The sequence below is a fragment of the Neophocaena asiaeorientalis genome, unplaced genomic scaffold (genome assembly GCF_003031525.2).
Source record: "Neophocaena asiaeorientalis asiaeorientalis breed wild unplaced genomic scaffold, Neophocaena_asiaeorientalis_V1.1 scaffold22, whole genome shotgun sequence".
Taxonomy (NCBI): Eukaryota; Metazoa; Chordata; class Mammalia; order Artiodactyla; family Phocoenidae; genus Neophocaena; species Neophocaena asiaeorientalis.
In genome coordinates, this window is record NW_020174422.1 from 829,593 (window position 1) to 846,427 (window position 16,835).

Sequence of the window (16,835 nt, forward strand, 5' to 3'; positions counted from 1 at the left end):
TTGAAGGTCAGCTTTTTCTCCTCCTGGGTGAGTTTTCTGACAAGTCCTTACCCACCCCAGGCTTCAGCTGCCTTCTGTGGTACAAGTTGACATGTCTGCTGCTAACCTGGAAGGAATGGCGGTATGACCATAATCAAGTGCACAGGGCTTCCCTGGTGGCGCAGTGGTTGAGAGTCCACCTGCCGATGCAGGGGACAATGGGTTCGTGCCCTGGTCCGGGAAGATCCCACATGCTGCAGAGCGGCTCGGCCCGTGAGCCATGGCCGCTGAGCCTGCACGTCTGGAGCCTGTGCTCCACAACGGGAGAGGCCACAACAGTGAGAGATTTTTCTTATGGAAACAACCCAAATGGCAGGATTAAAAGAGCCAGGTGTGCTGCATTATGAAGGCTACCTCCCTCTGTCTTTCCTATAAGAGGGAAGTAGTAGTGTGGCTAATACGGAACAGCCAGTGAGCCAAAGTCATCTTCATGAGGTCTTGAAATATATCATTCTATTAGCCACAGATATATAGTCTAAATGGTGTCCAGCACAGGCTACGTGAGTGATAGTGAGTGACTGTCGGGGGCAGGGCCAGCCTGACATCAGCATTAGCTGTGGTCCTCACCCCGAGATGAGAAGGACCTTGCAGCCCCTTAGGAGGGAAGCAAGACTGGTCTTATCCAGAGGTTTAGCAGGGCAGCTGCAGGTGGAGAGCAATGGAAGACCCTGCCCAACAGCTAGGCTTCAAAGTTCAGGCAAGGTTACTTCTTAGGGCAAGTGGTTCTTCACTGTCTTTTAATTCATGACTTCTTTTAAGAATTTGTTTGAAACCTGTGGACCCTTTCTTCAGAAAAATGCTCTAACCCACAAACACATAAAAGTTTGCCTATAATATCAAAGGGTGCATGGGCCCACTGGGACCTCTAAGCCAGGTACTCTCGCCTAAGGGTGCGGGGAGAGCTGAGAGGATCGGGGACATTATGATGGCTAAGATTAGAAGGAGACTAACTTAGGGGCAAAGAAAGCCCTTTAAGTTGCAGAATGAATTCCCAAACCTTAAAAAAAAAAAAAAAAGAATCCCCAAATGTATTCTCTGGGGAAAAAGGAAATTTTTAAAAATGAGCCATTTGCTCTTTCTGGAAAAGGTGCTGACACTTTGCAGATAAGGAGAATGAACTGCAGTCCTGCCTTCAGCTAGCCATGTAAATAGGACCCAAAGAGGCTAGGGATTCCCAAAGCAGATAACCTCATTAACAGGCAGGGCTTCCTTCTGGAACCAGCATGGGTCCCAAGTGTGGCGCTGCTAGAAATAGGTTTCTGGGGTCAAGTTCCCAGAAACACTGTTTTTTCAATTGCAGTACCTGTCTAGAAAGAAGCAGAACTCTGACCTGGGTGGGTGACAGGAGTAATCAGAAGCAGCGGCCCCTAGCCTCAAAACATGTGTTTCAAGCCCCCTTCTGAACTGACCATACACTTTGACCCATGGAATCTGCTCCCTTAGACTCCAGAGCCCGTGTGACAAACACATTCACAGAACTCCAGGGAGACACCCACAATATTCTACAGTTTCAGGTTTACTGTTGGCTACTGACAATTTAATTTGTGTTACCATTATATGTTTTTTTAAAGAAGACTTTGGTTTTTAAGACTCTCTTTTCTTTTCTCCCACTCATTAGGTGTCACGGATCTCGGCTTTTATGATCAGGAAATATTACAAAATCCAGAATGGAGACAAGGATTCCACATCTTGTGGAACGGGGGTGAAACAGATTAGGGGTTTAGAAGCCAAGTGATTATATTCAAAGTCAGAGGAACAACAAAACTGGTCTTCAAGATGCCTTATTTGGACACTAGCTTTTAACGTGTCACTGATAGTTACTAACCAGGCGTTTCAAGGGCAAGAAATTGTTTCCCCCAAACTACCTTTTTAGACAGTTCCAGGCAAGTAACGAAATACCAAGAAAGGGCACTGGATTGCAAGTCCCAAGATGGGACTCTGGCCCTGGCTTGGCCCTCAATAGAGCAGGGAACCTCATGAGGGAAGCTTTCCCTCTCTGAACAGCCCGGGTGTCCCGTCCCAAGTGAGGGTGGTGGCCTAAACCATCTACTTCCAAGCCTCTTATTCTAACCCTACACAGAGGAGAAAAGGAAAGTCACAAACACACTACCTGCATTTCTTTAGGACAAATCCCCATTCCTTACAGCTTGGATTCGCCCCTTCCTCACAAGAAACTCCACTCAGACCTGGTAAGCCTCTCCGTCCTCATGCGTCTCTTCCTCTCCCTCTGCTGTATTATGAGTACTTTTCTCTAACTGCAGAGGCAGGCCTGTCCCCGTTACCCGAAGCCTCAGCCCCTACTCACCTCCTGGAGGAAGTGTCCCCACTTGGACCTCACTCTGCTCCCTCTTCCTCACGGGTCTGTCCTGCTGGCACTGACACTTGTTCTCTGCGGCTTGTAAAATACTATGTAGTCATTTTCCTGTGGGTGTGTCTTTTCTCCTCCTGCCCTGTCTCACCCTTTCCTGCCTGGCCATGTGGGGATCAGGACTGGGGAAGGGGGACCAGCAAGGTGAGCAGCCCTCTTCCCAGCCGGGGGCAGGGCTGTGAGGTCACAGGGGACCACCAAGTAGAGCTCGCACTTTCCTTCCTGTCTCATTGTTTTGCAAAAGATGGTTTGTCACCCACAAAGTGAATGCCTCAGGTTGGGATGGCAGCCTCGGCTGCAGCCCTGTTCAGGTACGGTGGGAAGGGGGCGCTGAGAAGCGGGATTCTACGTGTGGCAGGGGTGGGTGGGCACGACCTACCGTCCACGGTGACTTGGCAGGAACACTCAGCCTGGCCGGCGCTGTTCTTGGCTACGCACTTGTATAAGCCTCTGTCCTCGGGCAGTGCCTTCTCAATGGAGACGGAGCACAGTGAGCCTGGGTGGGAAGAGGAACATTTGTTGAGTGGACCGGGTCTGAACCCAACACCTGCCGGGCACTTGGAGCATCAGAGCAAGAGTTATTCACACGCCCAGAAATCAGAGGCCCTGTGGGAACCAACCTGCTCGCCCCACCAGAGCCAAGGCACTTTTTGCTGATAACCCAGATTCACAATAACTGATCCCTAAGTATACCCAACCGCCCCCGACCCAGGCAAGTTCTCTCATGGGGATATGATAGAAAGGTAAGAAGAGAGAGAAAGAGCCTCTGCCTTTGGAGAGCATCAGCACAATAGAAGGGGCAGATGGACCCAGGCCCTCACACTGGATGTCACCGAGAGAGACAAGCAGTAGTCAGGCTCAGGTCTACAGACTGTGGTAGGGACACTGGCAGGTGAGGACACTCTGCCCTGCTTACAGCAATGCTTCTGGGAATGCATCCTAGAAAAGGGCATTTTGAACAAAGAGGTGAGCGGGGGAGGGCAGGAGCCCCTGTCCAGCAGGGACACTGGCCTGTGGGCTGATCTGTTGGGAGGAGACAGTGACCAGCCTGGGACCCTGGAGCTGGCTTTTCAGGAATGGTATCTGAGCTGAGAATCATGGCCGATGAGGGGCGCTGGGCTGGGAGAGGGCCTCTGTGGGGCTGCCTCTCTCAGTGCAGGGTCCTTTGGTCCCCTCAGAGAGGGATGGCCTTCTTTTCCACAGGGCTACCCTTGCCCCAGCACACCTCTTCTGACCTGATTGAAGGAGGGGTCAGGCTGGGCATGAACAGAAGTCTGGTCCTCACCCATCCTAGCTCTCTCATCCCAGGGCTGGCTACTTCCCTGGGGGACACGTTTGGGGAGTTTCCCTTAGGGTGTGGGGATACACCAGGCTGAGGACTGGGCTCGCTGGGCCAGGCAGGAGGGCAGCAGTACCCTCGTCCCTGCCATCAGACAAACACACAAGCCAGCAGCACGGCGTCCTGCCCAAAGCTGCCCTGTCGTCAGGGCAGCCGTCATCATACGAGGAGAAGGATACAGCCAGAGCCACGTGCATCCTGCCGCCTGGAGCCACTGGCTCCGGCCACCTCCCTTTCCGCCACACTGCCCGGCACAAGTCACTGGCTCTGAGCGGGCAAGGCTGTGTGCATCCCAGGTGCGTATGCGAATCAGCATGGCCTTTGATCTCAAAAGTCCCCGCAACCCCATGAGATGCACAGACTTGACCCCATGAGATGCACAGACTTGACCAACAAATACCAGGATATTCAGAGAGAGGAAGGGTGATGTCAGTTCTGCCCAGAGAACCTCACTAAGGCTGGAGGAGACCTGGGTAAGGTCTTCAACAGGGAAACCTCAGTCCTGCCGACCCCTTGGGGCAGGATGGCTGATCTGCGCCCCTCCCTCCTACACTCTCACTGAGACCCCACCTCTCAGAAGGACCTCACTATGCTCTCCCACCAGGGTTGGCAATGCCTCAGGATCTCTTCTCATTGTGGCTAGGAGACAGAATTTGCAGACGCTGCAAGAGAAAGGATTTAGGTTGGATTTTTAGGAACTCTGTGGTGAGAGCGAGAACTATATGGGGCACAGGAATCAGGGAACGAGGGTTACTGTCTTCTAGAGAGAGACACTTCCATTCATCTGGGAGGGCAGGGGCGTGCGCAGATGACCTCCGGCCCCCAAACGTGCGGCTTAGAAGAAACGGACCCCATCTTGCCATTTTCCCTCAGTCTGAGGCTAAGGCTCGGGGAGCAGATATCCTCCTGCCAACAGACATCCTGGTCGAATCCTTGACTGTCTCTCAGCTTCAGTCCCCCAGCTGCCTTCAGTCTTAAACCCAAACGGGACAAAAGAGTAGTGAGACCTCCAGGAGAGGTGGAGCATGTAGACCACGGCCCTCGCCCTTCACGGGGCGGGGGGATCATCAGAAAGGCAGTTTTTCCAAGCCGCTCAGAGCCTGGACCCCTGGCCATGTGCGCGGGCTGGGGGAGGGCCCCCGGCAGGCCTGGAGGCTGGGCTGGCCCAGATTGAAGCATCTGGTATTTCCTGTGGGACAGCTTATTCCTGACCTCCAGAAGAAAAACTGTTTCCCAGAGTTTTTTTTGAGAAGCCTCAGCCTGGTGGGGAATTTTAGAGGAAGGGGAGGGGGATGGGAACCAGGGATCCAATGAAGGGCTCAGCTAGACTGGTCCCTGGGAGAGCCCCTCAAGGCCACAGAGTCTGAAGACCACCCCCACCGTCTTGTGCTTTCTCTGAGTGTGTGGAGAGAGGAGGTGCGGGGTGTACGAGGTAGAGGGAGTGGTCCCAAGCCCTAGAGGCTCTGCTCCGAGGCTGCCCTCAGTCAGCAGTGTCTCCTGACCTGGTCTCCCCGGCATGCCAGGACAGTACAGCTCAGCTCCAGGTCACCTCCTCAGGGATGGTGCCTTCCTTGCCATCTCTAAGCACCCCTGGCCGTCGGTGGACCTCTTCTGTGCCGAGTTCACCTTTATCAGAGCTGGCCTCCCAAGGCTGTTACTGAAACACACGCCTCTCTCCCACGCTAGATCATGGAGGGCAGTGACTATTATGAATGTTTTTCCTGAGCCTGGAATGCAGTCAGTTTAAAAACAAAAATTTGCCATCCTGAGAATGTCCAAGGCATATTTCTGGAGCAGGTGATCTGGTAGGATCTATGCAACAGAAAGTCACGAACACTTAATCAAACAACCTACCACTGAAAAAGATAGTATAGTTTCTAAAAGGAAAAAAAAAATGCCTGACACAGAATTCTTCAAGTGGATTATGCATACAGTGAAAAGGGCTAGAAAACTGCCTCACACATAGTAGGTGCTGTATAAATCCTTGTGTTCTGTAGGATGGACTTATACAGGTTTTGAAAAAGCCTTTGCAAGATCCCACACTGAAGGCAATTAAAAATGAATCATCGGTTGACAGCAGCAACAAAAATGAACCCTCATTCATAGATGGGGAGAAATGTTTGCCAGGGACAGAAGCCTGGCCCGGGGACAGGAAACGAGGCATAAAGATGAAAGCACTTCTCAGGAGCAGCGCAGAGCCCACTGGCCAGCCATGGGCCTCCCAGTCCTGGGCCAAGGCCTGAGCAGCACTGCTGCGGGTCCAGAAAGGGCCTGGTGAGGCCACCCTGCAGGCCTGGAGGGCAGGCCCAGCTGCTGTAAGTGAGCACCCTCCGCCCTGCTGCTCTGGGGGATGCAAGCAGAGCAAGGACTCCTCCACAGGTCCCTCCAAGAAGGAACAGTCAACTCAACTGCCTGCCATCACACCTCTCCTGCTCTCCTTGGTGCTAGACAGAGTGGACATAATCATGTTTTGGGGGGCCTGTGGGCTATGAGCCCTATCCAAGTACAGGGTTCAGAGAAGCACCCCTGAAACCTATCCACAGTGCCCACCAGCAGTAGGTCACAGACACACACATTGATGGGGGAAGGGCACAAGAGTCTGTCATGGCCAAAGGCCCCAGGGACAACAGTCTGGGAAGGAGTCCTGGGGGAAGTGAACCTTGATCTTAGATGAGGTAACAGAAGGGGGTTCAGTGCAGTGGAGCAAGTATGGTTCCGAGCCAGGGAGGCGGGGGTGGAGAGGATGCTCAGGAGGGTGTGAAGGATAGGGAAACCCACTTAGCAACCCCCTTCTCCCTACAAACCCCTCAAAACACCAGCTTCCTTCCTTGTTGCCACTGGTGCCGTCACTGTGACCCAGTCATGCCTTTGCTTCTTGCACTGCTTATCTCCTGTCTGTGCCCATGGCTACCTTGTTGGTCCAGGCCTCACCACCTTTCTCCCCACCCTCTTCGGTAAGCTCCTTCCTTGTCTTTGGGCACAGAATCAATCAAAAGCCGTAACCCCCAGCTTTGTGTCTATTGCTCTCCATTCCCAACTCTTACATGGCTCCCTGCTGCCTTTAGAATTGGGTTCCTTCTTAGCATGATGGAGGATGCAATGAGGCCGTGCCTCCCTCTCGAGCCCAGATGATGCTGGGAGCGGGCCTGCCTTGGCTGCCGCCTGTGCTCCTGCCCGGGGAAGCCCACACCCTCCCTCTCCTGCTGCGGGCCCTGCCTGCCTTCACACTTCAGATCAAGGCCCTGCTCTTTCACCACCAGCCTCTCCCTGCAGCCCAGCACTCAGCTCCCTCTCCTCTCACTCCCAGCAGCCATCATCGGCACTTGGCTGGAAGAGGTTTATCACTGTGCGTGTGTGTCCTCTCTTTCCAGATCTATCAGGAGCAGATTTACTCATACCTCTCAGGGGTCCCACTCCCTGCAGAGGAGCCTCCTGAAGGGGTCACTGACCAGGCTTTACCGCAGCTTTTCTCCTGGGTCTGTGTTTGACCCGGGCTCTTGTAGACTTGGACAGGGAAGCACTAGAGAAGGGACAGTGGACACAGTGTGGCTGCTGCTTTGAGACCAGGCCTTCTCCCTACCAGGCCTGTTTCAAGGTCAGCTTCCTCTACTGCAGTGAAAATACCAGAAACTCACAAGCCCAGAGGGCACCGCCAGTCTTCCAGCCTCCTGACGACTGTTGGCCGTGTTGCGGAATAAACAGCCATTAGCCTTTTCCCTTGATAGACGACGCTCTCAGGGAGCTGACCAGCGAAGGACCAGGATGCTGACACGCTAACAAGAATTAACTAAGAGGTGATACAGCACAGCGGTCTAGGCGTTGGAACTCAAATGCCTGCCTTCCAATCCCAGCTCTGTTACTAACCAGCTGTGCAGCCTTGGGCAAAGCGCTTAACTTCTCTGTTAGATGGGCAGTATAGCGGTTGTGAGGATTAAATGAGTGAAAAGCATAGTAAGATGCCTGGGTCAGTGTCTGGCACGTGGTGTTCAATTAGTGCAGGCTATTCTTATTTTTCAAAGGAGAATTACAAATATTTAGAACCTTTTTAACAGTCGGTTTGGGGGCTATCTCCATAATTCCCCCCCTGCCCCCCTGCCCCAGTCTCTCTCTATCCTCTCACTGTGCTGGCCTTCATTTAATCATGTCTCCTTCCCCAGCTTTAGACCTAAAGGGTCTGTCTGAGGTGCTTTCTGTGGGAGGTGACACTGGAGTAGCCAGTGTAAAAGGGTCTCGGCGCCCAGCAGCTGTGCTACATCAAGGCACCCTGGGTATGAAGAGCCCATTCTAAGGGCTCAGGTGCGTTTCTGAGACCAGAGCTGAGGCGTGCTTACACTGCTTTGTCCAGCTGATTGTTTATAAGCAGCTCTTGGTGGCTCTGCAGGTTCCACGCAGGTCCCACAACAGCTGCACAGCCATGGGCATTGCCCTCAGCCGTCCAAACATCAGCTTCCCCGAGGGTGGTACAGCCACGGACCTCACAGCGTGTAGGACTATGGGACCACACATGTCCCCACGACGGCAGCTGCCCACCTTCCGTCCCGCCCTGAGAGGTCACCACAGGGTAACCTGGGAGATTCTCCTGGTCGAGGTTTCGGGTCAGTTTTACCCGAAACTTTCCAACAGGGAGGGGCCCACAGAGGTGGCAGGGAAGGCTTGGCATCCACTCCCCTGGACATCTCATCCCACCGCGGTGATCCCCCATACCTTCCTGTGTGTGGAAAGGCCGAACTAGCAGAGGCAGGGGGATGGATGAGATGACTTCTGGAGGCCCCTACCAAGCTGAGGATTTTCATGTGGAAATGCTATCGTGTCAACACATTAGCAGAAAAGACACCCTTTTTTTCTCTCCTGGCTAATTTCCCCTTTACTCCTTCAGCAGTTAGATTCAAAACGCTCAGCTGTTCCAGATTTGCTGTCTGAGCTGCAGAGTGAAGACAGAAACTCCATCGTGAGGGGAGAGGGATGCTATTTTCAAATGCTTCATTAGGGTTTTTAAGAGGAAGAAAGAAAGCCAGATGAGGGGTGAGGGAGGGGTGGAGAGGGGTGCCGTCAGAGGACGGGAAGGAAGGCAGCACAGCGGGGGAGTGCTTCTGTCTCAGCTGATCTGGATTTGACAGGACCTGTCTGCTAGGGCCTCTGCCCTGACTGCCCTCTACCCCTCAAGGTTAAAATGCCACGACCCCGGGAGCTTGTGCCCTGCCCTGTCCAGAGCTACCAGCATCAGCCTCGAATCAGGCCAGACTCTATCCTAGGGCCGGCCACCAGAGTGGGGCGTGGGAAGCCTGCTGTCCTCGGAGCTCCCATCCAGGACTGGGATTTACGGAAACATTTCAAACCAAATGAGGGGTCAGAGAAAATACCCGTCTCGTCCCCATCTCTTCTCTAGGTTAAACTGGCCCATCTGAGAACTCCAAACCCTGAAAGGCCCCAGATGGCAGGATTTAGGGCCCCCCCCCCTTCTCTCCACAACCCAAGAATGTGAAATACCAGCAAACAAAAGTCTCATCCAAATTAGGAAGCGAGTGGCTCTGTCTGCCTGTGAGTATGTGCCGTAGGGGCTGCTTGGGGTTTTGGCTTTGCCCCTCAGGTCCCTTCAAACACACAACGTTATCAAGACTTAAGTTGTTGACCCCAAATCACATCCCGTCACTGCACACCCTGACCTGAACCTAAAATACTGCTTCAAAGGCAGTTCTCAGCCCCAAGCCCCTGGTCAGCCCTAACCCCAGTGCCCCCATTTCCAAGCCTATGATCGGAGCCTTCTCTGGGCCAAAGCTGGGCATTAGCCCAGGCCTGCTCTGAGGAGCCACGCCTAGGGGTGCCATGAGGGGGCTCTGCCAGGCAGATGCCGAGATCTGGGAATGTGCCTGGGGGACCAGGCACCCACCCCTGTCCCCCAGCCATGGAGTGTGGCGGGCACCAATCCCGTGAGTGAGGGGCACAGAGAGTGGCCTTTCCCACCCAGGCTCTGGGCTACCAACACCATCAACAAGCCAGGGCTCCAGGAGCTGACGGTGGCTGGGACAGAGCTACCCTTCCTCCTGGCCCCAACCGTGTTACCTTCTTGGGAGAGGACAATGAACTTGGTAGTCTTGAGCGTCTTTCCATTCAGGGTCCAGGTGATGGTGGCCGGGGGATCAGAGGACACCTGGCACTGGAGCAGCAGTTTCTCACCCTCCACCACACGGAGATCTCGTAGCTTCTCCTTGAAGGCTGGGGCTGTCCCTTGGCTCTCGGGTCTTTTTTCATTATCTGTGGCCCCTGCATGGCCCCTCTTGCAGTTCACATCATTCTTAACCTCCTTCTTAAGTTCTTCATTCCCAGCTGGTTTGGGGGCCTCGGACAACTTGGCATTGCCCAAGGGTTTGGGGGTTTCGGCCGGCTTGGCATTGCCCATGGGTTTGGGGGTCTCAGCGGACTTGACATTACCCAAGGGTTTGGGGGTCTCAGTCAGCTTGGCATTACCCAAGGGTTTGGGGGTCTCGGCCGGCTTGGCATTGCCCATGGGTCTGGGGGTCTCAGCTGACTTGACATTACCCAAGGGTTTGGGGGTCTCAGTCAGCTTGGCATTACCCAAGGGTTTGGGGGTCTCGGCCGGCTTGGCATTGCCCATGGGTTTGGGGGTCTCAGCTGACTTGGCATTGCCCAAGGGTTTGGGGGTTTCGGCCGGCTTGGCATTGCCCATGGGTTTGGGGGTCTCAGCTGACTTGACATTACCCAAGGGTTTGGGGGTCTCAGTCAGCTTGGCATTACCCAAGGGTTTGGGGGTCTCGGCCGGCTTGGCATTGCCCATGGGTTTGGGGGTCTCGGCCGGCTTTGCATGGCCCATGGGTTTGGGGGTCTCGGCCGGCTTGGCATGGCCCACGGTTTTCAGAAACCCTGAAGGCTGGGCATTGCCTACAGGCTTGGGACCTTCTGCTGCCTTGGCATTCAAGGCTTCAGAGTTGTTACTGCCATTCTCTGCAGGTAATTTTTTCTTACTGCCCAACACCGAGCGAAAATCTGGGGTGGCAGGTTTTGGAGGTGGCACCTTCTCAGGCACAGGGGTCTTGGGGGTCCCCTTCTTGGCCAGGACAGAGCGGAAGTCCACCTGCTGGGGGCTATGCACCTTCCGCTCTTCCTCCGACACAGTCTTTGGCTTCACCTGCCGCTGCAGGTTGGCGCGGAAATCCATCTGCTCGGCTGGGATCTCCTTCAGGTCCTCTTCAGACAAGGTCTTGGTACTCACCTTCTTGCCCAGGAGGTCGCGGAAGTCCAGCTGCCCCACCTCCTGCTGGCGGATGGCCTCCTCGGTGTGCTGCCGCGTCTCCACACGCCGCGTGAGCACCCCACGCACGCCCTCGCCGTCTCCCTCGTCGGGCCCGCCCTGCCCTCCTGCTGGCCAGCCGGGCCTCAGGCTCCCGTAGCCGCCACCGCCACCACCATCAGCGCCAGCTCCTCGGCTGCAGAGGCCCTCACCGCTGGCAGGCTCCCTTCCCCTGCGACCAGTGAAGGGAAAAAGGAAAGTAGCAGGAGGAAAAGGGGCTGGGTAAGAAAGAGACGTCGGGGAGAGCAAATCCCCAGGGAGGGAAGGAGGGCGGAGGGGAGGGGGGCTGGCCAGGCCGTGTTTATAGAAGGGAACTTTGGTGAGAGGCGCTTGCTTTCTTAGTTGGTTTGTTACATCGGTAATGACTTCAGTAGCCTTATAAGGGTGTATGCCAAAAAAAAATAAATAAATAAAAAAGTTCACCCCCCTCTCCTCCCCTGCTCTCCCTCCCTCATTCCCCTTCCAATCTCTCCCTCTTGGCTCGGGCAGCCTCTACTGGAGGATACAAACAATCTGGGGCTGCTGGGCTGGGCCTGCTGGGACCAGGAGGAAGGTGGGCGGGTGGTGGCACTGGGCCTGGCTGGGCAGCCCCTGGGTGGTACTCACCGCAGGACAGCTCTGGCAGGGCTGCTCTGTAGCATCAGTGATACCTGGCAACTGCATTCACCAACCCGGTTCCTGAAGAATTCAAGGGATCAGTACAGATCAAGAGGCTTTCTGGGCCAAGGGCCTGCCCAGCCTAGGGCTGTGAGGAGGGCGGGGCAGGCAGGAACTTGGCCATGGGCGGGCTGGCTGGCTGACCCCAGGGAAGACAGGACCCTGGGCTAAGCTGTGACCCTAACACACCCACACCAGACCTAGATTTAGGGCAGGGCCCTCCCCCACTTTGGTCACGCTTTATTTTTCCAGCTCTTGTTTAAAAAGGAAAAAAAAAAAAAAAAACAAACAATCTTCTGGGCAATAGCTACGGTAGGCATCCAGAAGTAGGACTACTTTTCTGTAAGTATATTACAAAAATTATACGATCAATCCATCACTCAGTCAAGGAAGAGTGAAGACTAACACAGCTAAGGGCAGTGATGGAGCCCCTTGGTCTAGACTGTGTGGCCCCGGTCAGCCTGCCCAGTGACCCTGAGTCTGACTCCATGCTCCCTTAATACAGAGGTGGTTATTCCTTCTCCTCACAAGGTGCCCCAACCCGTAGATTTGTACTGATCAGCAATCAGTAGGGTGGGATGGGAAAGTTACAGGTCTTGGATTCAAGTAGACCCAGGTCCCAACCCCTTCCCCTGCTAGCCAGCTCTGTGAGTTTAGGCAAAATTACTTAACCTTGATGAACTTCATTTTTCTTACCTATAAAAACAATGCTGGGCTTCCCTGATGGTGCAGTGGTTAAGAATCCCCCTGCCAATGCAGGGGACACGGGTTTGAGCCCCAGTCCGGGAAGATCCCACATGCCACGGAGCAGCTAAGGTCCCCTTCACCTGCTCATGAGATGAAAATACCCTCCAATCCCTACCCATCGGCGAATGCCCTCAGATCAGAACTTTTCGTATTAAAAACCTAACAGGTATCTCCCTACAAGGGTGACCCATTTTCTTCTTCCATTGGATGGAGAGGGCTCTGGATTCTTCAGCCCATTGTTAAAGCTGTTCATGACCAGCTGAGGCCCCTCTGCTCAGGAAAGGGGCTGCAACCAGGCTTGCTGTGCTGGGCTTACAGCAGATCAGCCCTCTGACCCCACAAGGCTGCCACCTGCTGGCATTTCTGGGCTCTGACCAGCCAAGAAGGTTCTGCTCAGACAAGGGGAAGTGGAGGGGCAGATCTGAGAGCCAAAGGTGACTCTGCCTGATAATAGCCACCTTCCAGCCTTCATGACTTGCAGCCACTATCTTTCTTGTTCCCACACAGCCCAGTGAGGCTCAGAGCACTGCTCTGCTCATTCATTGCAAAGGGAAGAAAGGGAGGCCCAGGAGTTTCCGGGATGCAGTGTTGGGCTCTTGGGGTCTCGCACTCATTCCCTGCACTTGGCCATCTTATTTGCACTTCAGGGGCTGACACATGCCCCAGACCCTACCGTAGACACAATCCATCTCACTTACTCATGGCAGCTCTGAAAGGTTGGGGTCAGCATTGTGTTTTGTTTTGTTTTTATTTATTTATTTTTGGCTGTGTTGGGTCTTCGTTGCTGTGTGTGGGCTTTCTCTAGCTGTAGTGCACAGGGGCTACTCTTTGTTGCGGCGTGCAGGCTTCTCACTGCAGTGGCTTCTCTTGTGGAGCACGGGCTCTAGGTGCGCGGGCTTCAGTAGCTGTGGCACGTGGGCTCAGTAGTTGTGGCTTGTGGGCTCTAGAGCACAGGCTCAGGAGTTGTGGCGCACGGGCTTAGCTGCTCCGCGGCACGTGGGATCTTTCTGGACCGGGGCTCAAACCCGTGTCCCCTGCATTGGCAGGAGGATTCTTACCCACTGCACCATCAGGGAAGCCCAGCATTGTTTTTATAGGTAAGAAAAATGAAGTTCATCAAGGTTAAGTAATTTTGCCTAAACTCACAGAGCTGGCTAGCAGGGGAAGGGGTTGGGACCTGGGTCTACTTGAATCCAAGACCTGTAACTTTCCCATCCCACCCTACCGGTTGCTGATCAGTACAAATCTACTCTGGGACATGTGTGTGTTTGTGTGTGTCTCTGTGTGTATGTGTATATCAACTGCAGGTATGTGGGCTCCACCTGATGGGCACCTGTGCCTGCAGGCCCATGTTTGGGAACGTGTGTTATGTCACCCCCACGTGGACAGAGAGCTGAGCATGTGTCCCGTAGCTCTGCCGATGCACGTGGGTATCTACCTTGCTTTGCCTGGCCTCCCTCCCAATGGAGGACCAGCTCCGGGTCAGGCCCCAGCAGCCCACTGTGTGACAGATGATTCTTGAGGGTCCCAGGGGGTCACTGTTCACTCCTAGACACTGGGACCCACATGACAGAAGGAGAGGTTGATCTTTCGTGCTCCCTAACCCTCCTCTCATCTTCTGGGGTCCCCTCCTGGTCACCTTCCTCAATGCTCAAGCTCTTGGGGGTGCAGATTCAAGGTTTGGGGAGTTTGAGGGCCCAGGGTGCTCCACAAACAGCAGTTAGGTGCCTCCTCAGTGCCAGGCCCTGGGAAAGCTGGGAGGCCCCCAGAGCATCCTGAGAACTCAGCACAGAAGGCTAACAGGGCTTGGGTCAACCATGGGAGGTCCCTTGGGGGTGAGGCCCAGCCCCCTGGCACCCCCCTTCTGCCAGGCTGCTGGCCAGTAGAGCCCACTCTGTTCCCACTTTTCTTTCAAGCACAGGGTACGGGGCCTGGGGTTGGCGTGGGGCAGGACAACAAGATGCCCAAGGGCCATGTTTTCTGGGGAGCCCTTTTTGACACCCCCTCAGCTGAGTTTCCTCCTCTCACAAGTAGCACACAGCCCAGGTGCAAAACTCAGGAGCAGACACTGACCAGATGGCCCTGCTGTGCCCTCGCCAAGCCCCTCAGAGGCTCTAAATGGTGGGGTGCCCTGACCCCCAAGCTGGAGTAAGCTCTATCTCCCCATGGGGGAAGCAGGTAAGCACTTCTGTTGTTTCCTATTACCTGCCTTGAAGGAGGCAGGTACAGGTGGCCTTCCCCAGGCCTCACCCTGAGGTACCCAGGCAGTCTGAGGGGGCAGATGGGAGGTAGAGAACTTGGGATACCATGGCTGGCCCACTATGTATATCATTCCTTGGCATGGGGGTCACTATGCCTGCAGCCACAAACTTAAGTCTCTGCTAGACTTTGAAGGCTAATCCTGGGTTCTTCTGGAGCCTGCAAAGGTCAGAGAGGCCTGTTGCCTGGAAGCCACGCCCCAGATAATCTAACCAGCTGATCAGCCTCTTCGGCCCTCTTTTTTTTTTTCTTCTTAATTTATTTATTTGTTTATTTTTGGCTGCATTGGGTCTTCATTGCTGCGCGGGCTTTTCTCTAGTTGTGGTGAGCTGGGGCCACCCCTTTTTGCAGTGCGTGGGCTTCTCATTGTGGTGGCTTCTCTTGTTGCGGAGCACGGGCTCCAGGCACACAGGCCTCAGTAGTTGCAGCACGCAGGCCCAGCAGTTGTGGCGCACGGGCCTAGCTGCTCCGTGGCATGTGGGATCTTCCCGGACCATGGCTTGAACCCTTGTCCCCTGCGTTAGCAGGCAGACTCTTAACCACTGCGCCACCAGGGAAGTCCCTCTGGCCCTCTTTGGTGCCTGCACATACTGTATTCAGTTACAAAGTCAGGCCTGAGACTGAGGCGCGACCCCCCATGCACAGCCCAGGTGCTGCCACAGAGGACATGCGGCTGTCGCCCTGTAAGCTGTACCTTTTGCAACTAACAGAATCCTTTGTGTTCCCTGCCTCCTAAACCCTGAATAAGAAGCCCCAGTCTTTGGCTACAAAGCCTTGGACGCTGTCCCACTCTGAATCACCCACCCCTGGAATGGATTTTATATGCAAAATTAGTTTAAAGAACTAATTTCCTGGCAAGTATCAATTTTTGAAATATTTCAGCTGGAATTTGGAGCTGACTTTTTGACATTTCCCCTTTTAGTTCAGAAGACAAGGGCTAGGGGAGGGAAGGGGAGGTAGAAACCAACCACCCGTATGTACCCCAAACGTCAGCAGGACAGAGAGTACCTGTCCCACCCCCACCCTCAGCCTGGCTTCCTCCCAGCCTCCTAGTCTCCCTCCTTGAAAGGCATTCTGTCCTGGGTCTAGGTCTGGTTTCTCTCTAGGTCTGGGTCTGAGAAAAGCCACAGGGCAGCGGGCCCCCTGGCAGGCCTGGCACACACTCCCCAGGGCAACTTTCCACGGACTGGCTCCTTCTCACTGGGGACAAAGCCAAGGCCAGGGCAGCAGCCTCCCAAAGGAATGAAGAGGCTGGACTCTGCGGAAGGAAAAGGGGCAAGGGCTGCACGTGTGGGGACCCTAGTGCAATGTCCCAGGCTTCCCAAGTTCCCAGTGCACTGAAACAAAGAATGGAGGAGCATCTGATTTAAAGACAGAGCTAGGGTTCCAGTCTAGGCTCTGCTACTCACCTTTGGGTGGCCGTGACCCTGAGGCCTCAGCTTCCCCCATTATTAAACAAGGAGGTGGCTAGATAACTTCTGAAGTCCCTTGCAACTAGGACAGTCTAAGTTTTATGACTGTCCCCAGCTGGGCCCAGACAGTCTGCCTGCTGACCTCCCAGTGCAACCCTCCACTCTGGCCTGGCAGACTTCCCACAGCCTTGCTTTGTTCTTTCCTACCCTCTCGTGCTCAGCCTATCCAACGAGACTTTACTCATTTGCCTCAGAATCCCACAAAAACCTCATCTCTTCTAGGATGTCTAGCTTGATTACATGAGTATTATCTCCAAGCACCACTCCTTTCATACAGACAAGCTCTATTCTAACATACCATCAGTTTCCACTGTTTGTACTGGCCTAGAGGAAGAAGGAACTATCTTCTCTCCATTTTGGAGGCAGATTGGTCTTCCTGATAATAAATGGTTCAGACACAAGGCAAAGGCCGTTGATGTGTTCTGAGCATACTGCTGATGGTGGTAGGATGACCAGTCAGCCCATGAACATCTCATCAGCTGACCACAGACATGTTATTAGCTCAGTTGAGGTTTGCTGAGCCTTGCCTAGCTAAGTAGAATTTCCTAGCAGATCCAAAGATGCCCAATGAATAATAAATGGGTATTTTCTTAAAAGTCACTAAGTCTTGGGATGATCTGTTATACAGCAAAAGCTAATGATGCAAAT

General features: G+C 54.1%; 1 protein-coding gene across 5 annotated transcripts in view; it reads right to left on the reverse strand.

The window, feature by feature from the left end:
- The window catches only part of MYLK (myosin light chain kinase), a 265,262-nt gene that overhangs the window by 68,357 nt on the left and 180,070 nt on the right, over nucleotides 1-16,835 (reverse strand). For 4 of the 5 annotated variants that reach the window (XM_024756503.1, XM_024756505.1, XM_024756502.1 and 1 more), the window contains 3 exons: nucleotides 11,659-11,730; nucleotides 9,807-11,224; nucleotides 2,787-2,903 (listed from right to left, as the gene is read on the reverse strand). In XM_024756503.1, coding sequence (XP_024612271.1) covers nucleotides 2,787-2,903; nucleotides 9,807-11,224; nucleotides 11,659-11,730 — 1,607 coding nt within the window. Of the gene's footprint in view, nucleotides 1-2,344; nucleotides 2,404-2,786; nucleotides 2,904-9,806; nucleotides 11,225-11,658; nucleotides 11,731-16,835 lie in introns of those variants that run through there. The other variant, XM_024756506.1, reaches the window with a different exon arrangement.